This window comes from Carlito syrichta, unplaced genomic scaffold, assembly GCF_000164805.1.
Source record: "Carlito syrichta isolate Samal-C Ts95f unplaced genomic scaffold, Tarsius_syrichta-2.0.1 Scaffold28610, whole genome shotgun sequence".
In the NCBI taxonomy this organism is placed as follows: Eukaryota; Metazoa; Chordata; class Mammalia; order Primates; family Tarsiidae; genus Carlito; species Carlito syrichta.
This window is the reverse complement of record NW_006972706.1, coordinates 137,764-162,759: the sequence shown is the minus strand read 5'-3', so window position 1 is coordinate 162,759 and position 24,996 is coordinate 137,764. Positions and strand designations below refer to the sequence as shown.

The 24,996-nt window shown below is 35.8% G+C and overlaps 1 protein-coding gene across 1 annotated transcript in view; it reads left to right on the top strand.

Annotated features, from left to right (window-relative positions):
- Positions 1-24,996, top strand: part of BCAS3 (BCAS3, microtubule associated cell migration factor) — a 134,184-nt gene that overhangs the window by 7,774 nt on the left and 101,414 nt on the right. Inside the window, exons 2-3 of the mRNA XM_021715997.1 lie at positions 1,954-2,037; positions 10,377-10,547. Coding sequence (XP_021571672.1) covers positions 1,954-2,037; positions 10,377-10,547 — 255 coding nt within the window. The remainder of the gene's footprint in view (positions 1-1,953; positions 2,038-10,376; positions 10,548-24,996) is intronic.

The following is a 24,996-nucleotide window of genomic DNA, read 5'->3' as shown; positions in this document are numbered from 1 at the left end:
TTGTTTGTTTGTTTGTTTGTTTTTCTTAGCAACATTTTCTAGAAATTAGTCCATTTGATAGAGTTTTGCACTATAGAGAATTTTGACTCATCTTTAATTATATTGAACCAAGATACAAATGTAGTGCATGCATGGTGGCTCATGTCTATAATCCCAGCTCTTTGGGAAGCCAGGGTGGAAAGTTTGCTTGAGCCCAGGAGTTTGAGACCAGCCTGGGCAACATAGGGAAGCTTCATCTTCTACCCCCCAGCAAAAAAAAACTCCAAAGAATTCAACACTTTAAGTGGATGTAGTGGCACATGCCTGTAGTCCCAGCTTTTTGAGAGACTGAGGCGAAAGGATCTCTTCAGCCCAGGAAGTCAAGGCTATGGTGAGCTGTGATTGTGCCACTGCAGTGCTGCCTGGATGATAGATGTGATACCTACTCAAAAAAAAAAAAAAAAAAAAGGCAACCCCCCTCGAGTCCCCTCCCACTGTGGGAACTTTTCTGTCCTCTCAATAAATCCTGCTTCCCGCCCCCCTCCCAAAAAAACCCATAAATGCAATATTCTGATGAGTTTAGACTTAGTTATTTTTTTGTAGAAATGCTGGCTAGGTTGTAGTTGAATTTAAAAGTTATGAATGTTGTTTATTTTTACATATTTGTTCTTGAATATCTTAATACCTGAAGCAGGGAATAAATGATAACCTTTCTGAAAAATTGTCTTTCTTTACTCATACAGCAGGAGGCAGCAGAGGGATAATTTTCATTATTCTTTGAATTGCATATTGTGGATGAATGAGTGAAAATGATTCTTTTTATTAGCTAAAATGATCACTTTTCATATTCTTTATTTTCCTCTGTGTGAAACTACATTTTCTGATCACCTGTCATTTGGAAACTTACTAATTACTCCCCTTGAAATCTACCTAAGGTAGTCATTCAGTGTAGTATAGCAAAGATTTTCTAAAATATATCTTGATGTTACATATCGAACTTTTTAAGGTGTTCCTTTCTGTTATAATACATTAATATTGCTTTGACAGATTTTTAAAAAAATAATGTCAGTTACGAAGAAATTTTGATTAAGAATAGAAAGATTACCTGTTACTCTTCATCAAAGGAGCTGGTTTTTAACTATATGAAGCATTTTTAATTTTTGTGTTTTGGGAGATGTAGATTCTTTGTAAAAAATTCAGATTACAATGTGGTACTGTCCTAATTCTCTACTCTTGTCATTTTATTTTATTTTTTTACAAAATTTTAAACATATAAATTTAATAATTATTATTATTTTTTGCTAACTATAGGAAGGGTGGGGCCAGTGGAGAATTTAATCCTGGTTTATTACTTAGCATGTGAGAGAAACATGCATATCAAATCATGCATATTGTCCCTAATGGTAAAAGCAGTAAACCCTATGAAGTGGACAGCTAGTATGTGTCACAGTTGATTTATGCATAATTTGTGCCATTTTTCCACTGACACCAATTGAAAATGCAAGTATTGCAGAATCTTTTGTCTATTTTTTATGTTTCCTTTTACAATTTTTGTGGAGGAATTAAGAGGGCAAAACATCCAATTTGTTAGCATGTCAAATATTTAATGTTAGGAAGTCATGTGTAAGTCCTTTGATTATGTTTTTAAATTTTATTTGTAGAATGGCTTCCAGATACTAAATCCTACCATTTTCAGAGTTTATGAATTCTTAAAGACTATTCATCTTGTAATTAAAACTGTAGTTGAGCGTGAAACTGCCTGAGTGGCACCAGCAAATTTTAAAAGGGGGAAAAGTGTCTCAGCAGGGCTTTTAGTTGTTTGTCTGAAATATACTTATGCAAACATTCCCACCCACCACCATCATTATGCATGGTAAATAAACTCTATTCTAATATTCTGTAGAATTAAACAGTTTAATAGAAATTTCTTTCTCAGTCTCTGTCTCTCCCTCTCTCTTTTTTTTTTTTTCTTAGTTGATTCGATGTCATCAGTCTCGTGGTGGAGCCTGTGGAGACAACATTCAGTCTTATACCGCCACAGTCATTAGTGCTGCTAAAGTGAGTACCTCAGAAATCCCTGGGAGTTGTGATTATGCAGAGTAATTATTAGGTTTCTCCTCTAAATTTTATTGAGATTGTCTCTTTCATTTTTATTTATCAATGTGAAATAAACTTAATAAGTAAGTCACTGTTTTTTGTAACTTAAGAGTATCGGTGACTACAGATTTCATATTTAATCTCTCAAGGTTCACAGATATGTACTTTATTTTTGTTGTAATGATAGTAAGGTTTGTGCTTGTCCAATTTTAAATATTTAAATGTGTTAGCTAGTTTAAAGTCTGCTATCTAATTTATACCACATTTGAAAGAAAGTTTACATATTTTAAAGAAATTTTGCATTCTTTGTGATTTGCATTATTCTACCTATACTGGCATCCCTTTCATCTTTGAACATTTCTGAATCTTCTTCACATGAAAGAATATTATTTCTTGTGAAAACTTGAGTCAGTCCTTTGGCACCTTCAAAGATACTTTCATATGAAGGGGTTGCCCCCTTCATGTTTGTCAAGTGAGTTCTTTTTTGTGTGTGAGAGTTAATTTTGATGATGACTGGTAAACTTTATGCTGATTATAAGGTATTCTTACAACCACCATTCTTTTGAATTGTGAAGTATACAACAAAACAAATCTAATAATAGAAATGACAGAGTGAATCTAAATGATAGCATGTAATAGAAAGCACAACTATTCAGAAAAGAACAACAGTTTAAAGCAAGCCACAGGGAGGGAATCAAAGATCACACTGTTTTATGTATAACAAATACAGAAATACTTCAAGATTGATCACAGATGCTTATATGATGTGCTTTAGAATGCGTTTCTTGGTTTGATGAGAGAAGCATTGTGTGTGTTTTACTCAAAAGAGAATTAACAAATATATCTTTATGCTTATAGCAGTATGTGTTTTAGATTTCAGAAATCTTAATAAAGTTTGCTTGCTTTTCTCCATTGTCTGTGCAAAAAATTATGATGGTTATTTCAATGAAGAGTGACCTAAGAGTACTTAGGAAATGTCTTCAGTGTTAGTCTATTAGTTTAGTCACAAAATATAACAATTAGACTGCTTTTAGACTTATCTTCCTCATATACTTGGTCTAGGATAGCTCATCATATTACTATTTTGAGTAATTTTCAATTATAGTATAGAGGATAACTCTTCAACTTTTGTTTGCTATTATTATGTGTTTGTGTGCTTACATAAAAAGACTGTGATACTTTTCTTTCAATAAGTGTTTTGGCCGGGCTTGGTGGCTCAGCCTGTAATCCCACGCCTTTGGGAGGCTGAGGTGAGTGGATTGCCTGAGCCCGTGGGTTCGAGACCTGCCTGGGCAGCGAGATCTCATCTCTACAATAAATAAAAAAAAATCAGCTGGGTGTGGTAGCACATGCCTGTAATTCTGGCTACTTGGAAGGCTGAGGCGGAAGGATTGCTGGAGCCTAGCAGGTCGAGGCTGCGGTGGCCGGGAGCGGCCACTGCACTCCAGTCTGGGCGACAGAGTGAGACTCCAACTCAAAAAAAAAAAAAAAGGTGTTTTGTTGTTGACATGCTGGAATGAGGCTAGACTTAAAATATTCTGAAAATAACAAGTGCGAATTTCTCACTTTTCCATACCTCAATATTAGAACTGTGAGGCACATATTTGTGTCTTCTGCATATAAGTATTTACGAAATTTTGTAATATAACACCTAATCTAATTTCCAGTAGGCCATTGGACACCAGTAGGTTGATTGAATCCATTGTAAATTCTGGCAGTATATAAAACTCTGCCATTAATTTTTTTTTTTTTGAGTCAAAGGTCTCACTCTGCAACCCAGACTGAAGAGCAGTGGCATGATCATGGCTCACTGCAGCCTCAAAATCCTGAGCTCAAGCAATCCTCCCACTTTGGCCTCCAAAAGTTCTGGGATTATAGGCGTGAGTTACCAAAACTGGCTGTGGTTAACTTTTGAATAAAGTGAATAATACTTAATTTAAGTCTGTTGCTGCCTGCTTTTAATGATTATTCACCTTCATGGTGTGGATTTACAAAATGAAGGAAAAAACCCAGTCATGAACATTAAAGTTACTCAGTTTTTGGTAGCAAGTATGTATTTGTATGTATACATATACATTTACATGTTTAACTTTTGGAAACACTTTCAGTTTAATCATATGTTGTATCCTGACCTTTTATGTTTAACTAAGATGTCACTAAATATTTTTGAAGACTGGGTGAGGGTGGCTCACGCCTATAATCCCAGCACTTTGGAAGGCCAAGGTGAGAGGATTGCCTGAACCCATGGGTTCGAGACAAGCCTGGGCAACTTGGCGAGACCTCATCTCTACAATAAATTTTAAAAATTGGCCAGCCATGGTTGCGCATGTCTGTAGTTCCAGCTACTTGGAAGACTGAGACAGAAGGATTGCCAGAGCCCAGCAGGTTGAGGCTGCAGTGGCTGTGGGCGTGCCCCTGCACTCCAGCCTGGGAGACAGAGTGAAACTCTGACTCAAAAAAAAAAAAAAAAAAAAGTTTTTTTTGGGAAAACTTTTTTATATTCATATGTTTTTTATAATCACTTTTTTTCATATCCACATAATATTGAACTCCTGAGTTAGAGAGGAACATTTTAAGCCTTTAAAATACATACTGTCTTATTATTTTATTAAAACTCCTTCCAGACATAGAGGGATCCTTCATTTTACTTTCAAGGTGTGGGTATCTTATATAGAGAAGACTGAGGCATTGGAATTATTTCTCCCCTTAAATAGTAATTTCTTCCAGTAAGGTATTGGATATTACTTGCATTTCATTTAGCCTTCTGAGGTATAAGACAGTTCCACTTTTGCATGGTAACTACGTCAAAATGACTTCTCTAATTAAGTAGCATAATTCTAAATATATTCTTTGTTCTTGTTACTAATACTTTATGGGTTATACTATGATTAGTGTGTTGACTTGTGAAAATTTATTACACATGTAATTCTTGAATTTTTCTTTTAAGGGAGTATAAAATTACTTAAAAAAAACTCACAAAGATGTCTTCAGACCTATAAATCTTCTACAGAGAATTCTGTCTAGCACTTAAGAATAAACAAACAATGGCAATATTACAAAGACTCTTCTAGAGAATAAGAAAAGTCAGATTGTACCTAATATTTTAAGATGTCAGATCACCTTAATACCAAACTTTTAAAAAGCATAATAAAAAAGGAAAACTACAGTCTTGTCTAACTCATGAACATAGATGTGAAAAATTCTAAACAAATCATTAACAGAATGCTATAGGAAGTATAATGTGTTACAATTTATTTGGGGGTAATTCTACAATATAAGGCTGGTTTATGACTTAAGACCAATGAGTGTAATTTGCACTTTTTACAGGACAAATATTATGTGCTTATCTTAATAGATGAATAAAAAGTATTTGATGAAATTGAACATATGTTCCTTGATAAAACCTGGTCCAGTATTTACTAGTTATCAAACTTGTTTAAACACAGTAAACCTGGTCATATTAAAGTCTTTTTGTTGCAGTGGCACATGCCTGTAATGCTAGCACTTTGCTTGTAGTGGCATGTGCCTGTAGTCTCAGCTACTCTAGAGGCTGAGGACGAAGGATCACCTGAGCCCAGGAGGTTGAAGCTGTGGAGAGCCGTGATCATGCCACTGCACTCCAGTCTGGGTGCTAGAGGGAGACCCTGACTCTAAATAAATTAATAAACAAATAAATAAAGTCTTTGATAACTCTAATATCTGGTGACAGAGTTAGATCCTGACTCTACTAAATACATAAGCAAAGTCTTTGCCAACTCTAATGTCTGGGTTCCTTTTAGGTCTATTTCTGTTTGTTGTTTCTACTGGTTCTCATTTATGATGTCTCAACTCCTTGTTTGCCATAATTTATTTCAACAACGTTTAGAAACAATTTAGAGTTTGGGATGATAATGGAATTCTGGGACACTATCACTCTTGTGTCCTTACAATTCAGTTTCAGAGACTGAGATCATTTATATTATTTAAATGAGGCTCATCTGAAATAGTTGTGCTTCTAATTGTATACTTATGTTCCAACCCAAAGCTTGGAGGGAATATCACTGGGTAGACCCCTTTGGCAGGCCTTTGATGCTCTAATATATGACCTTCCTGGTTCCATAAGTCTATCAAAAACACCACTTAGTTCCTTAGCAGCCCCTCATAGAATCGACAGATTTCTTCAGGCCTAAATGCCCAGCTAAAATGTCTGGATTTCCTTGTTCTTTTGTATTTTGACCTAGTGTTGCTTCACTGTCTTGTTGAATATTCAGTACCTTCAAATAGCATTTAACAAAAATACTCTCTTTAGTTTTCTTAGTTTTTCTCATTGGTAGAGTTCTGATTTACCTAGACTGTCATTATGGAAAATCGGAAATATGTTTTTTTTTAACCATTTTTATTATTTCTAGATAATAGGTTGTTTGAGCTATAACATGGAAACTATGAAAAAAACTGTCATTTGTGTTCCTTAAGAAAAATACTTATCTTAAAATAATTGTGTAGTTATTTCATTGTTAAATCACTTTCTATGTAATAGTAATCATTACTCTTTTACTTTTTTGATGACGGTTCCTTATGTGGCTGTTTAACCACTTTGTCATATAGAAGGATTCATTATTAATTTTTTTGTTTTTAACTTTTTGTCTTACGGTACAGTTGTGAGGATAAATATATTCATTGCATATGCATGTGAAGCTCTTTAGAGGAAATAATCTCTTTTTACGTTTTCTATATTTGCAAGTAATACTTGTATAATATCCATGCTATTACCATGTTTCTTTGATTTTCATAATTAATTTGACTTTCCTTCTAAAGAATATGAAAGTGATGTATTTTCTATGGCAGTGATAAAGGAAAAAATACTGAACTGGTTCAAATGAGATTATTTGACATATTTATAAAATCTTGGTCTGTATTTTCTAGTTCCCTCATTACTGTCTTATTTTAATGTGTTTTCACCTCAGTGTGGTCAATTGATTTAATAAAAATGCCTGTGTTTTCTCTTGTTATCTGATAACTTCTTAATGACAACTAACAGCTTTTGTGAGAGCAGCACCATTAGCACTAATGGATAGGGAGGACAAATGATATGGCATGGGAAAGGTTAAAGATGACTAGTGACCCCTTGGCAAATGTGCTTGCACCAGAACAGAATAAGTACCATGCTCATTTGAATTATAGGTCATAACGGATTTTCTCACACTTTCGTTATAGTCTAATGTTCAGCTGTCTTATAGCTACAGTTTAGTTCTGTGAGTACTCTTGTAATGATTAATTGGTGATTTAATGATCTTTTGAATTTAGATCCCTCAGATTGTGAAGACAAGCAGTCTCATTTATCATCTCCATTTGTCCAAGTTAGATTTCTCTATTCATACATTTTGCTTAGCCTTTATAATTTTTTTGTATGTATTTGAGAAAATTATCACATATGTACATAACCAATCTACTAAAATCAAGTGGAAAGACAGATTACTGTGAGGTGATTTAGATTTCTAAATATGGTATGTGAGGGCTGTTTAATAACATTATAGAGTACTTCTGGACACTAGTGCTTATAGATGTGTTTGATTCTAAAAGACCTAAAAGCAAAGATTTTTTTTTCTAATGCAGAAAACTTCTAGCACTCCTCTCTCATCTCCATTCCCCATCTAGTGAATAAGCTATGATAAATAGCATTATCTTTAACTTACTAAACAATTACATATTTGATGACTGTTAAATTTTGAGTTAAATTTTTTGTCCACTAATAAGATGACTCTATCAATGTCCATAGTTTTTTTGAAGAAATATCATAAAATATGAGGCCCTGATTGTGAAATATACTACTGCTTTTTTCCTCTTTGTGGATCATTTCACTGGTTCTCTTATGTTAACTTTTACTGTTATCTTGTTGTTTGCTTTGGTACATTACTTTCCACTTTTTATGTGCTCCAGTTCTTTTACTTTTATTCCTATTCATTGGTATAAGAGCATGAAATAATAGGCTTGGGGCAAATGGGAAGGATATACAACCAAAGACTTTAAAACTAAAAGGCATTCCTTTGATAAAGGGATAGCTACATTTAAGTGGGAGCATCTCCATTAGCATTAATGGAGTGAGTACATCAGCTGAGGCATCTCAGAGGTTAATCAGGCTTCCTGGCCTGCTCATGACATCAATACACTGTGGCGCCTGATTTTGTTGGTTCTTCAGAAGCTTACTCAACAACACTCTAACAGACTTTGTGTAAGTCATTTCTTGTGAATTATTGAAAGAAACATTTGGCTGCTAATTGAGGAACGCTAATGTGTTTTATAATCACTGCAGTATGAGTTTTTAGCACTAAACAAAACAGTTACAATTGATTTGTGGCTTTTTCTTGGTTTTGGTCTGCTGTAAGGTGTATCTTTTTGTTTGAATTCCGTAGATGGCTTTGCTGGTCATTTAAGTATTTATTTGAGTATTTGTTCGTACATTACTATGGTTCTGAATTTTTACTCTTTTCCCTCACATTAGACATCTGTGTTTTGTATTCATTAACTGTGAGATCACAAGTAGTTGTAGAAACAGATTGCAAGGCAGCAGTACAAGACAGTGGTTAAAAATCAGACTTTGGAGACAGACCTAGTTTTGAATTCTGACTATGTCATTGGGTAGCTGTTTGAGCTACCATTTTACTTAACTTTCCTAGCCTCAATTTTCTCTTCTATAAAATTGAAGTATCTGAGGAAATCTGTAGACATAGTTTCTATTAAGAGCCTTGACAGTCCCTACTCCATAGAAAAGACACCACGTAACATAGATACAGTAAAAGTGCTGCTAATGGTAGTTATATGGTGTTTCAATAGAAAATTTATTTAGAAAATACTCTTTCAGTTTTAATCTATTGTTGGACCTTTATAAACAACTATCTGCATTCAATTTATAAATTAAAATTTGAAATACCATAGATACAATAATTTATATTTTGAAATGTAACTGTACTGTATGCCAGAATTAGGTGGAAATAGTGTTCTCATAATTATTTTGGAAAAGGTAGTTTTTAAATGAAGTTTAATTTGAAGTCTTTTAATAACATTTTTTTCTTAGAGCATGAGGATTGGAAAATGTATCTATTATTTAAAATGTAATTTTTGATATGTCTGTATTCTAGGCTGCCTGTTTTTTCTCTAATGAGGTTACTTTTCTTCAGCAATTCATGACTCACATGATTTTCTCATTGTTTTAACTCTCTTCCTTTTCAGGTGAAAAAACCTATTACTTTAAAAAATATTTTATTAATACATATGAAGATAATCAGATGAAATTTACATGTAAAAATATTACAGGAGTTAGTTTTTCTTATTTGTTTTGAAATAAAAAGAACTAAAATATAATTAGAAAACATTAAAAGTTACCTATAATTGAAATATTATATTAGAAGCACTACATTGAATTGTTTTGTGTTACAAGATAGAAAGGAACCTTCTTAGCTAATTTTATATGATACTTTATGCATCCTGTGATTAGTATCTTGGACAGAGTCTGTGCTTTCTACTTGCCAAATTTTGGCATACGGTATTATATAATAGCATATTGTAGATTTACTTTGAAAGCACAGTCTTTTCCACGTAGATGTTTTACCAATGACCCAGAAAATAGATATAAAATTAGATTGATTTATGTTTCAACAAATAGAACATTACGTGTTTTCTACTTCTTACCGTATCATGGATTTTAAGATATATTCATTAAGAGAAGGGAATAAAAATACTTTTTTTTTTTTTTTTTGAGTTGGAGTCTCATTCTGTCGCCCAGGCTGGAGTGTAGTGGTACACTCACAGCCACCCCAGCATTGACCTGCTGGGCTCCGGTGATTCTTCCTCCTCAGACTTCCAAGTAGCCGGAACTACAGGAGCACTTTACCATGCCTGGCTAATTTTTTATTTATTGTAGAGACAAAGTCTCACCAAGTTGCCCAGGCTGGTCTTGAACCTGGGGACAATCCACTTGCCTTGGCCTCTCAAAGTACTGGGATTATAGGCTGAGCCACTGAACCCAGCCAGAGATACTTTTCATAAAAATATAATTATATCCTTTTGTAAAACAGAGCTCTTTAATTATTTAACTATGGCTTTATCCATACTATGCTGATGTTAGGGACTTCACAGGTGCCATCCTCAAACTAATACTAATATTCTAACAAAAAAGTCAAGATCATATTAAAAGTTGCCTTAATGTCTGTGACATAAGAGAATAAACAATTTTTTATAATAAATAGAATAATTAATAGGATGCATATTTTTATTTGATGCATATACTTAATGTGAGGTCATACATTTTACTTTTCATTGTACAGACATTGAAAAGTGGCCTGTCAATGGTTGGGAAAGTGGTGACTCAGCTGACAGGCACACTACCTTCAGGTGTAACAGAAGATGATGTTGCCATCCATAGTAATTCTCGGCGGAGTCCATTGGTCCCAGGCATCATCACAGTTATTGACACTGAGACAGTTGGAGAGGGCCAGGTAAGAACTTTCGATGTGTGAAATTTGTGTTACCTACAGAGATTGGTCTAAGATCAAGATCAGCCTAAGTTTATTTGGCCAAAGAGATGGTTAATTTGGTATTTTAAAAATTGACATTATTTTAGGTCAGATTTTTCCTCAAAAATGATGAATAAATAACATGTTAACACCTGTTATTTCAAACATTATTAATGCATCAAACCTGAAGGTAAAGAGATTCTCTTATCTCTTTGTGAGGACATTTGTTTCACAAATCAATAATTATGCTGCTTTTTATACTGTACTACTGATAATACTGTTTCTATTTTGTGTGTAATGACATTTGTTATGACTGAAATCATAAGATAAATATATTTATTTTTAAGGGCAAGACCATACCTATTTGGGGTAATTAAAAAATTAATTAATGGTTGCAAGAATATTATTTAGTTAATAATATCAGAATTTATAACAGATATTTCCTTGTCAATATAAAAAATATATGAGCTCTTAAAGTAGCATATCAGAATACATATATGGAACTAACTACTAAGAATTTGCATCTTCTGATGAAACAGTGTTTTGTAATTGAAAAAATCTAGATTAAGAAACATTTAAAATGGGTGATTATAAGCATGTAAATACACATTATGCTTGTATCTAAATCTTGCTGGCAAGATAGCAATTGTATTGTTTTCCCCCTAAGCATTCATAAACTTTTTCTTTTGCATCATAGTCTCCATTTAAAAAATATATTTCTTAAAGAAAGGTAATTTTTTTCCCCAATAGTGTGTGATCATTGCTATAAAAAATACAATTTAAAATCAGTCTCTAGAATGAGATAGGAATATTTGTAATATAAATGTTTTTAGTTTTTATATAGAGTATATATTTTATTCTGTATTCAGAACACAATGTTTTAGAAACTTATATGAGCCTTTAAAGTATTAATCTTAAATATTGCATGTTCTTTTGAGAAAATATGCTTCCAGTATTTATGGATTGACTTCTTGATGAAAGATTACATTTGGCAACTCTTCATGTGCTAGTTCCTATAGTAAGATCAAGGGCATTTCAAGAAAATGTGGACTGCAATTAAAACAGAAATCTTTGAAATTCTAGGTTATTAAATTTGGCTGTTGCATTTTACTTGAACTGTGAATAATAATAATTCTCTGCTTCTCTTAATCTTGTGGTTAATCAAATATGTTACAGACGTGTGTGTGTGTGTGTGTGTGTGTGTGTGTGTGTGTGTGTGTTTAATGATGTGCTAACAAACTTTTCAGTTAATGACTTTGTGTCTGTGCGTGTTAATTACCTGATGTGGATAGAAACGTACAGATGTTTTGTTTTTATATTTGAATTAAACATATAAACCTTTAGTGTTATGACTGTTAGAGTAAAAAAATTTCCTTTTGTTCTTTCATTTTGAATCTTAATTAATTTACCTACAAGCCCACACATATTTATTGGGTAGTAACAAATGTCCTCAACATTGTCTAAACCATACATCTGTTGACAATTCAGCATTTGCTGACAGAGAGAACTGTGGTCATTCAATGTAGAAAATATTTTCTCATTATTTTTTATAAAATAGAGGTGTAACTTGTATATTAATTTATTTTGTTATATTGACATATAGAAATAATTATATAAAAATTATATTAAAAATTATATAAATTATATAAGAAATAATTATATAAAAATTATATAAAACATAATTATATAACATTAGACCTTTGTGTTAAAATGTGATTTAATTTTTTCTTCAAGTTCATTAACTTTGTGACTTAAAAAAAAGAAATTTTTGTTTTGGAGTATAGAAATGGACTAGATTTTGGAGTTGCAAAAAGTTCATTAGTCTGTGATATATACATTGGTAACACTTGAGATATATACTGATGTTATTAGAAAAATTATAGAAATGTTAACTTTTGTAAGTTAAAAATCTCAAATGTTGTTCTTTTCTAAAAAAAAGTGTATCTTTTCTATTACTGGTTTGTGGCCATGATCTTGCAAAATAGTCTGAAATTTCAACTTGATAAAAAAATTTTCCAGGCTCGGTGGCTCAGCCTGTAATCTGAGCACTTTGCGAGGCTGAGGCAAGTGGGTTGCCTGAACCCACGGGTTCAAGACCCACTTGGGCAACTTGGCTAGACCTCGTCTCTTCAGTAAATCAAAAGTTAGACGGGTGTGGTAGCATGCACCTGTAGTTCCAGCTACTTGGAAGGCTGAGGCGGAAGGATTACTGGAGCCCAGCAGGTCGAGGCTGTGGTGGCTGGGAGCGTGCCACACTGCACTCCAGTCTGGCCAACAGAGTGAGACTCCAACTCAAAAAAAAGAGAAAATTCTATTAAAAGACAGGAAAGACATTTATTTTCATTACAAGCAGATTAGCATGTATATTTTTAAAGAATTGTAATTTTTAAAACAACAAGATTTTCACAGTATAATATTGTCTTTCTTTTGATTAAAATCTGTTTTTTGTCAGTAAGACCTTTTTGTCTTTGATAAATAGTACAGTTGCAGTACAAGGCTGTTTTTAGGTTACCCTGGATTGTATTTAAAAAACTGCGTAAGTTTATCACTTCTAGTCTCTTCCACTGATGTATAACCTTTACTTTTCATATCTATCTCAGGCTGCATGGAGAAAATCATTACATTGACTTTTACTGTTGAAATCCATTGAATCTTTAATAAAGATATTTTCATTTTTACAGTGGCAGTATATAAAATCTGATTCACCATTTTCTGATACTATATTGATTAGTTTTCTATTATGGTGGTGCGATTGTTGTGTGTAACTGCATTAAGGAGGAATGGATTTGATTGACTTTGTGTCCATTTTTATCTGTGTTACTTTAATGTTTTATTTAATAGTACATTTCTTGATTAGGATAAGTGTCAGAATTTGCCTTTTACACATTTATACAATTGAAGTTAGCAGTGTGACAAAATTTCTAATAGATATGAAATGTCTCAGAATGATGACACAAACCTGAGTGATTTCTTGCCCTGAGAATAAGTGTTATTTATAATAATTTAATGGTTCCTGAGGTGTTTTGTTCATATGATGAAGGCTTATCTACCTTGTATCAGTTAATATGCTTTGCTTTGTTTAATATAGTAAAGTTGTTAATACATACTTAGGACTTCACCTTGCTTAGATAAGTGATGATCAAAGATTACATCTTAGGAAAATTGCATTAGAATGTCTCTGGTGTGTTAATGGTTTGATGTTTTGGGCAATGTGTTGATGCAATGGAGAGTATTCTTCCAAATGTATCTAGATGTTTATATTTGTGAAGACCATAAAGAGAACATTCAAGGAATCTCAGGTAGTAGTATGGGTTTTTGCTATGGATCAAAAATTAATGTGCTTTTTTGCTGGATGACTTTGTTCTTTATTATTGCCATTAAATTGAATGCCAATGCTAATTATGTTGAAAAGAGACATGTAGGGCATAGGGTTATACTATATGAAAGTAAAGGGATCTTGTAGATCAAGTTTAAAATAGAAAAATGAGCAAAAGACAGAAGTAAATATTTCACAGAAAAAACAAAGTAAGTTGAGCTTTAAATAACTTGGGTTTGACCTGTGTGGGTCCACTTATGTGCTGATTGTCTTCTGCTACTGCCACCCTTGAGATAGCAAGACCAACCCTCTTCTTCCTCCTCCTTTTCTTTCTCTTCTTCAGCCTATTCAGTGTGAAGACAAGAGATGGAGGACCTTTATGGTTGATGTACTTCCACTTAATGAATATTAAATCTTGTCCCTTCCTTATGATTTTCTTAATATATTCCTTTTTTGCTCACATTATTGTAGGAGTATAGTATATAATATACAAAATATGTGTTAGTTGACTGTTTATGTTATCACTTCAGCTTCTGGTCAAAAATAGGCTACTAGTAGTTAAATTTGGGGGAATTAGTGGAGTATATGTAGCTTTTTGACTGCAAAGGATGTTGGCGCTGCTAACCTCTGAGTTGTTCATATACAAATGATATAAAATATACCCATGTCTTTATCTCACTGAGATACCCCTTTTTTATCTTTCAGAATCTGAGCAACTCAAAAGCTTGTAATATTTTCCACATTTTTTATTTTGAAATAATTATTGACTGACAGTGTTATATATATATATATACCTTTCACTTCATTTTGTCCAACTTAACTTGAATGATGACCTCTTATAGTACTATAGTACAGTATCAAAATCAGAAAATTTTCTGGGTGATGTGGTATATTTAAAAAAAACAACAGGAAATTGACAATGGCACATTACTGTTAACTAGGCTACAGATTTTACTCCTTTTTCCCCATTTGTTTTACTTGTATTCATTTGTGTGTGTATGTAGATGTGTATAGTTCTACTAAATGTTGTTCCATGTATAGATTCATGTAACCACCACCACAGTTAAGATACAGAACTGTCCCAAACATTGTCATCCACATGTACCTCTTTATGTTCATGCCTATTTCTCATCCCAATCCCATCCTTTCTTCTGACAACCACTAATCTGTTCTCCTTCTTTATAGTTTTGTGGTTTTTAGGATGTTTTGTAAATGGAATCATATAATATGTAACATTTTAAGATTACCTTTCTTTTCTTGAATATAAAGTCCTTAAAATCCATTCAGATTGCAGCACGTAATTCATACTTTTTAATCACTCTGTTTTATTCCATTGTATAGATGTATCAGTTTGTTAAACCATTCACTTGTTGAAGGACATTTGCATTGCTTCTAGCATTTTGCTATTATGAATAAAGCTGCTGTAAACATTTGTGTCAAGGTTTTTCATGTGAATATGTTTTTATTTCTCTGGATTAAAAGTTGAAGAGAGTGTTAACTGAGTTGTGTAAGTGCACGTTTAGAAAGGAATTGCCCACCTATTTTCTGGAGTGGCTGCATTATTTTACATTCCTACCAACATTGTACAGGCTGTAGATTTCTCAGATAAATCATGGAAGATGAAGGAGGAGGTATAACATCATTGAAGTACTGAAATAAATGAAGTGTTACTCCAGATTCCACTTCTGGTGAAAATATACATCAGGAATGAAAGGAACATTCAGACAAAGGAAAACTAAAAGAATTTGTCACTGTTAGATCTACCCTTAGAGAATGGCAAAAGGAAGTTAGTTCTCCAAGGAAATAATAACAAAAGAGGACTTGAATCTTCAAAAGGAAAGAACAACAATAGAATGGGTAAAAATAGAGGTATATATAATATACCCTTCTTATAAAATTATATTTGATGATTGTGGCAGAAATTATCATCTGATATAATGATTAGGGTATGTGTAAAAAGTATTTAATATTTTTATTTTTTAAAAAGTAGGGACATAAATTGAACCTTATAAAAATTTTAAAAATTTGTGCTATAGTGTACACCATCTAAAAAGTGAAAAGACCACCCACAGAAGGGGGGAAAATATTTGTAAATCGTGTTCCTGACAAGGCACTGGTATTTACAATATATAAAGATCTCTTACAACTAAAAAAATTAAAAGACAACCTAATTTTATCTGCGCAAAGTATTTCAATAGACATTTCCTAGAAAAAGATATACTTGTGACCAATAAGCAGAAATTGGAACTTCTATCCTTCTGGTCAGTATGTAAAATTGGGCATCCACTTTGAAAAAGAGTTTGCAAGTTCTTCACCAAATGTTAAACGTAGTTATCATGTGACTGAGAAATTCATCTTCTAGGTATATATACATAGGATAGATAAAAATATACGTCCATGATAAAACTTGTCAGTGGGCCAGGAGCAGTGGCACATACTTGTAATCCCAGTACTTTCAGAGACTGAGACAGGAGAATTTCTTGAGTCCAGGAGTTCAAGATTAGCCTGAGCAACATAGTGAGACCTCATCTCTACAAAAAAATAAATAATTAGCTGGTTTTGGTGATACATACTTGTGGTCCCAGCTACTTAGGAGACTGATGCAGGAAGATTGCTTCCCTAGAGTTGGAGGCTTCGGTGAGCCATGATCATCCTACTGCATTCCAGCCTGAGCAACAGAGTAAGACTCTAACTCAAAGACAAACATACACTTGTCTGTGAGTATTCCTAGCAGCATTGTTCATAACAGTAAAAAGGTAGAAACAGAGGACCAAGATGGCTGATTGACGGCATCACATTGAAGCTCTCAGTGAGAAACCTATGTAGAGGAGAAGACCAAGAGCTTTGATTGTCGACCTGAAAATCCAAGCTAAAGTCTATCAGATGGTTACCTGGGGATGTGGTGAATGGAAAGTTCTATGCTCTGGACATCCCTAGAAGTGACCCCAACATGAGATGGGAGAGCACCTTTGGAGATGGAAGGGATGAGAGAAAATGATAGCTTTTTTTCTCTGCATACCTCATTCAAGCCTCTGCAGTCTCTGCCAAGGGAGAAACAGCACAGGCCCTCCTTCCTACACCCCTCCTGCACTGACCAGGCACAAAGTTCTGATATAAACACAGACAGAGGCACTGGCAGGAGCTACATGGAATTAGGGAACCCTAGTTCTCAGGAGCTTCACACCATGGCCACTGACACTCCCCACCCTGAAAGAAACTGGTTCTTTGAAAGAATAAATAAGATTGACAGACACCTGGCCAGAGTACCAAAAAGAGAGGGAGAAGGGAGGAGAGAGAGAGAAAGAGAGAGAGAGAGAGAGAGAGAGAGAGAGAGAGAGACAGAGATAGAGAGAGACAGAGAGGCATAGAGAACATTCAAATAAACACTATTAGAAATTAAGAACGTGATTTACAACTGATCTTGAGGAAATACAAAAGATTATCAGAAATTACTATGAACATCTCTTTGCTAGTAATCTAGAAAATCTGGATGAAATGGAGGAAATCCTGGCATTGCATAACCTCCCAATACTGAAACAGGAAAAAATTGAAACCCTAAACAGACCAAGAAAAATCTAAGAAATTGACTCAGTAATAAGTAGCCTCCCCACCAAAACAAGTCTTGGGCCAGATAGTTTCTCAGCTGAATTCTACAAGATGTATAAGAAAGAGCTGATACCAATCCTACTGAAAGTATTCCAAGTACTTGAGAAGGAAAGACTTATTCCTAGTTCATTTTATGAAGCCAATATCATCCTGATACCCCCAAATGGCAAAGACCTAACAAGGAAAGAAAGCTATAGGCCAATTCCCTGATAAACATAGATGCAAAACTCAACAAGATTCTAGCAGATTACATCCAACAGCACATTTCTTTCTTTTTTTATGAGTTGGAGTCTCACTCTGTTGCCCAGGCTGGAGTGCAGTGGCATGCCCATCGTCGGCCTGCTGGACTCTGGTGATCCTTCCACCTCAGCCTTTGAAGTAGCTGGAACTACAGGTGTGTGCTACCATCCCTGGTTAATTTTTGATTTATTGTAGAGACGAGGTCTCACCAAGTTGCCTGGGCTGGTCTGGAATCCACGGGCTCAGGCAATCCACTCGCTTTGGCCTCCCAAAGTGCTGGGATTACAGACTAAGCCACTGAGCCCGGCCTTCAGCAGCACATTTCAAGGATCATCCTTCATGATCAGGTGGGCTTCATTCATGGGATGCAATGCTGGTTCTATATATGGAAATCAATAAACGTAATTCATCACATAAACAGGTGTAAAACCAAGAACCACGATTGTCTCATTAGAAGCAGAAAAACATTTGATAAAATCTGACATCCCTTCTTAATAAAAACCTCAAACACCTAGTCAACAAAGAAACATTCCTCAAAATAATAAGAGCCTTCTATGATAGACTTGCAGCCAATATCATAGTTAACTGGCAGAAAATAGAAGCATTTCCCTTCCAAACTGGAACAAGACAAGGATGTCCACTCTGATATCTACTATTTAACATGGTACTGGAATTCCTAGCCAGAATAATCAGGCAGGAGAAAGAAATTATGGGTACCCAAATAGGAAAAGAGGAAGTTAAATTCTCCTTCTTTGCAGATGAGATGAGAGTTTGTCAAAAATCTCCTCACACTGATAAATGACTTCTTGGGATCCAAAATCATTGTGCAAAAATAAGTTACATTTCTATATAGCAACAACAAGTAGGCTAAGAACAACAAAAAAATGCAATTTCATTCACAATAGCCACACACCAAAAATAAAATACTTCAACATGCATCCAATCAAATAGGTGAAAGACCTTTACAATGAGAACTACAAAACTCTTCTCAAAGAAATCAAGACACAAACAGATGGAAGTACATCCCATTCTCATGAATTGGAAGAATCAATTTCACCAAGATGACCATTCTATGCAAGGCAACCTACAGATTCAACGCAACTTCTGTCAAATTACTGGCATCATTTTTCACAGACCTGGAAAAGACAATAAGAAATTTATATGGAAACAAAATGAGCCCAGATAGCTAAAGCAATCTTCAGCAAACAGAGCAAAGTGGGAGACATCATGCTTCCAGACCTCAAACCACCAAAAGACTACAGTAACCAAGACAGCATGGTACTGGTACAAAAGTAGGCACATAGACCAGTGTAACAGGACAGAGAATGAGAGGAAAAAAACTACAGACCTTTAGCCAATTCATCTTCGACAAAGCTGACATAAACAAACATTGGGGAAAGGAAACCATATTCATCAAATGGTGCCAGGAAAACTGGCTAACCACTTGCAGAAGAATGAAACTGGACCCCTACCTATTACTATATACAAAAATTAATTCGAAATGGATCAAGGACTTAAATGTGAAACCTCCCAACTGTAAGAATCTTAGACAAAAACTTAGGGAACTCCCTCCTGGATACTGGAGTAGGCAAAGAATTCTTGGCCAAGCCCTCTAAAGCAAATACAGCAGAATCTAAAATTAACAAGTACAGCTGGGTGCAGTGGCTCACACCTGTAATCCCAGCACTTTGAGAGGCCAATGCAAGAGGATCACTTGAGCCCAGGATTCGAGACCAGCCTGGGCAACATAGCAAGACCTCATATCTACAAAAAATTTAAAAATTAGCCTGGTGTGGTGGCATGTTACTATAGTCCCAGCTACTCTTGAGGCTGAGGTGGGAGAATTGTCTGAGCCCAGTAGTTCAAAGTAATTTTGTAAAATAAAATTGATCAATGAGACTTTATCAAGCTAAAAAGATTTTGCACAGCAAAAGGATCTATTGAGAGTAAAAAGACAACCCATAGAATGGGAAGAAATATTTGCAAGCTATGCATCTGGCAAAGGCCTGACATCCAGGATCTATAAGTAACTCAAATTGACATTTTTTTTAAAAGCATTAAAAATTGGGCAAAGAACATGAGCAGTCACTCTCAAAGGAAGTCATCCAAGCAGTTAACAAATATATGAAAAATGCTCAGTCTCACTGATCATCAGAGAAATATAAATCAAAACTTCAGTGAGATATTACCTCATACTGGTCAGGATGGCTATTGTTAGAAAGTCAAAAAACAGGAGTTGATGAAGCTACAGAGAAAAGGGAACACTTCTACACTGTTGGTTGGAATGTAAGTTGGTTTAATCTCTGTGGAAAGCAGTGTGTCATTTTCTCAAAGAACTAAAAATTGAGCAACCACATGACCCAGCAATTCCACTTCTGGGAATATACCCAGAGGGTCATAAACTGCTTTGCCAAAAGGGCACCTGAAGATGTATGTTCATTGTAGCACTATTCACAATAGCAGAAACATGGAACCAACCCAGATGTCCATTGAAAGTGGACTGGTTGAATAAAATGTAGTACAAGATGTAATACTATGCACCATCAAGATCAAAATCATGTTCTTTGCAACAACATGTATGTAGCCAGAGACCATCATTCTGAGTGAACTATCACAGAAACAAAAAACTTCTCATGCATAAGCGGGCCCTAAGCATTGAACACACAGACACAAAGGTGGGAACAACAAACACTGGGCACTGCTAAAGAAGGGAATGAGGGAGGGAACTTAAGGGGCTCACAACATCCTATATTACCATTTCCACTACCAAGAGAGGAGAGGGCTCGCTAGAAGCCCAAACCTCACCTGCATGCAATTTACTTATGTCGCAAATCCTCACATGAAACCCCCAACCCTAAAAAAAAAAAAAAAAATGGGGGGGGGTAGCTAAAAGTAGAAACAACTCAAATGTCCATCAACTGATGGATTTATGGGTAAATAAAATGTGATATATACAGTCAATGTAGTATTATTTGGCAGTATAAAGTCTACAACTCATTGGCATCAATACATTCACAGTGTCCTACAGTTATCACTACCGGTACTATCCATTTCCAGAACTTTTTCACCATCTCAGACTAAAAGTCTGTACCGATTTAAAAAAAACTCTATTATGCTGTCCTCCCCACTGCCCCAGGCTCTGGCAACCATCATTCTACCTTTTGTTTCTGAATTTACCTATTCTAGGTACCTCATTAGTGGAATGTGACAATCTTTGTCCTTTTGTGTCTTATTTCACTAAGCATGATGTTTTCAAGATTCATCCATGTTGTAGCATGTATCATAATTTCCTACTTTTTAAAAGGTTGAATAGTATTTTATTGAATGTATATGCCATATTTTATTTATCCATTTATTCATTGATGGATATGTGGATTGTTTCCACCTTTTGTCAGTTTTGTATAATGCTGATATAAACATTGGTATACAAGTTTCTAATCAAGTCCTCACTTGTAATTCTTTTGTTTCTATGCCTAAAAGCCAAATTGGTGGATCATATGTAATTCTATGTTTAACATTTTGAGGAATTATCAAATTATTTTTCACAGTAGCTGGGCCATTTTATATTCCCACCAGTGATGCATGAGGGTCCCAATTTCTCCACATCTTGCCAACACTCGTTATTTTTGTAATATTTTCCCATTTTAACATGACCATCTTAATGAATGTGAAATAGTATCTCTTCATGGTTTTAATTTGTATTTCTCTAATGACTACTGATGTCCAGCATCTTTTCATTTGTTTATTGGTCAATTTAGTTATCTTTAAAAAAATTGATATTTAATATCAATTTGAATATTTTGGGGGTGCATGTTATTTTGGTTACATGCATATAATATGTAATGATCAAACCAGGGTATTGAGAATAGCCATCACTTCAAGCATTTGTCATTTCTCTGTGTTGGCAACATTTTAAGTTCTGATTTCTGGCTGTTTTAAAATGTACAATATAGTGTTGTTAACTGTCGTCACCCTACTCTATTATTCCTTCTTCTAACTACATGTTTGGATGCACCCTCTCTTTCTTCTTTTTTACTTTTATCTAATTGAATTGTTTTGAAAGACCTGTCTTTGTGTTCAGAAATTCTTTCTTTCCTTTGATCTAATCTATTGTTGTAGTTTTGGATAAAATTTAAAAAAAAATTTCATTCATTGAATTCTTCAGTTTCAGGATTTCTGCTTGGTTCTTTTTTATAGTATCTACATCTGATGAATTTCTTATTTGTATACTGAATTGTTTTTCTGATTTCTTATATGTCTTCACTTGAATCTCACTGAGCTTCTTTAATATCATTATTTTGAATTCTTTTTCAGACATTTCATTTATTTTTTGTTGGAATCTGTTTTTGGAGAATCATTATATTCCTTTGGAAGTGTCATAGTTTCTCACTTTTTCATATTTCCTGTGTCCTTCTATTGATATCTGTGCATCATGTGAAGTAGGCACTTTTTAAAAATTATTTTTATTTTAAAGATGTAGGGTAAAATTCAGGATTAGGTATACAACTGGTCATCATACAGGTAAAGTTTGTGCCTTCCTTTGGTCCCCACTTTGCCTGGTTTGAGATCAGGTCCCCTTATTGATGTTGTGTTCCCCTCAACCCCCTTCCCGGCAATATGCCACTACTACCTAACTAATCATCAGAGAAATGCAAATCAAAACCACATGGAGATACCATCCAGTAAGAATGGCCATCATTAATAAAACAAAAAATAACTGACGCTGGTGAGGATGTAGAGAAAAGGAAATGCTTCTACACTGCTGGTGGGAATACAAACTAGTTCAACGTCTATGAAAAACAGGGTAGTGATTTCTAAAAGAACTAGACATTGACCTTCCATATGACCCAGCAATCCCCCTACTGGGAATGTACCCGGAGGAACTCAAATCGTTTTACAAAAAAGCTATCTGCACATGCATGTCTATTGCAGCATTATTCACAATAGCATAAACATGGAACCAACTGTGCTGCCCATTGAAACTGGACTGTATTTTTTAAAATGTGATACATATATAGGATGAAATATGCAGCCATAAAGAAGGACAAACATATGGACTTCGCAGCAACTTGGATGGATTTAGAGTCTATCATACTCAGTGATCTATCACAGAAACAAAGAACAGAGTACCACAGGTTCTCGCTCATAGACAGGCACTCTTAAAATTTTTTTGGATCAGGGAAGTAGGAGAAAAGTAGGAGGAGACTTTTCCCTGTAGATGTATCTATGTGTATATTGGTTTGGTAGGGCATTTTAGCTTTTATTTCAGATGTGTGAAGTTGTATATTCTCTGTGTGATTCTTTTAGTTGTAAATACCATCAGTGTCATCTACGGTTTCCTCAGTGGCTTAGGCTGCAGTTGTTATTGGAAGCTGTGGTAAGGTTTTCCTGGGGATGAGTGACAGGTGAGATAGTCCTCAAGCCCAAATGGTGGCAGTGGTGGGCTGAATGTGCCTATTCTTGGGACTCTGGGTGGAATCACCAGTGTTAGTAGGTCCAGGCAAGTCAGTTCTTGTACTTCTGGACGGCTTGTTCCAGAGCTAGTAGTGTCAGTGATGCCCTGGGCAGATGGGTGAGTCCTTGGACCCCTGAGCAGCATGCATGATGTAGGCGGTGGCAGTAGCAATGGTGGACAACCCTTGGGTTTCCAGGCAGCAATCTTTGGCATTGGTGGTGGCTTTGACAGACAGGATGAGTAGGTGGATGCCAGTGGTAGTGGTTGGCTGGGCAGGCCTTTCCTCGGGCCCCCAGGAGGATTGCTCAGATGCCAGTGATGGTGGGTGGGGCAGGGAAACCCTCAGAGCTTTGGTAGCATTCTTGGACACTCGGGGGCAGTGGCAGGAGGCCAGCCCTGTTCTCAGGTCTCTCTGATGGTGTACATGGTCATAGCTATTGTGGGTTGGGTGGGGTAGGTCTTAGGACTCTGGAGGGTATGCTGGCGAGTTGGCCATGACAGGCATTCTGGGACTGTTATTATGCCCCTGGGTGGTGTGTGTGCATACTTGAGGTGATTGACAGGGCAGGAATAGGGCAGGACATTTCCCAGGACGTCAGGCAGTATGCTCTGGTCTGGTTAGGGGATGACACCAGGCCAGACAGGCCTGTCTTCAGGTTACCTAGTGGTGTGCATGGGTGCAGACTAGTGAGCAGGGCAGGGTGATCCCCAGACCTTGGGTGTTGTGTTCTGGTTGCAGTGGCACTGGATAGGGGCCACCTGTCCTCAGGATGTGTGCAAGTGCATAAGGCCCTACTGTTGGAGGGAGTGATATTGCTATCTGTAGTAGCCATGCCAGGCAGAAGAGTTTCGGGCTCTGGGAGTGCACCCGTGGTCCTGCAGCTGGTGAGAATAGTCTGTTTTTAGGCTGCATGCAAGTGCACAGCAACCCTACTGTTGAAGGGTGTAGGATTAATGTTAGTGACTGTAGCCCTAGGCAGGTGGGCTTCAGATTTGGGGGAATCGTGTGCTTTGGCCCCTAGTGCTGACAGTGGCTTCTGTAGCTGACTGAAGAACCTGTTCTTACAGCCTGTGCAAATGAGAGGCAACCTTGTTACTGGGGGTGTGGTGGGGTTGTTGTCAGGCAGGCAGGTATTGGAGTCTTGGGAGCAAGCATTTTGGCTCCCTTTGTTCCAGGGGCAGCCTGCCTGGTACACTACACTGCCTTCCTAATAACCTCTGCATTTAGGATTCTGTGTGTGCTGGGTATGCTGCTGCTCTGCTGGGTCCAACTAGCATCTTGGAGCTGTAGCACTCTGGGTGGACATGGAGGAATGTCAGTGGAGTTCCAAGGATGTGGAGATGCAATGGTTGTTGGGCAGGATGCAGTGTGATAGGGGCTGGGCTCTCAAAATGGTGATGTGCTGCAGGTGCCTGGGACTTGGGGCACATGGCACCCAGCGTAGAAATGAGGTCTCATTATGTTGCCCAGGCTGATCTTAAACTACTGGGCTCAAATAATCCTAATGCCTCAGACTCCCCAGAGTGCTGGGATTATATGTGTAAGCCACCAGTTCTCAGCCCACACTCTTATCAGAATCAGTTTGGTCATATATAGCAGTTTATTTTTGTGTTGTCTATTCTGTTCCCTTTGTCTTTACTCTCTCTTTATGCTGGCATCATGCTGTTTGATTATTGTGCTTTTTTTGTTTTTTCTTTTTTATTTTTTTTTTGAGTTGGAGTCTCACTTTGTCGCCCAGACTGGAGTACAGTGACCGCTCCCAGCCACCACAGCCTTGACCTGCTGGGCTCCGGCGATCCTTCTGCCTCAGCCT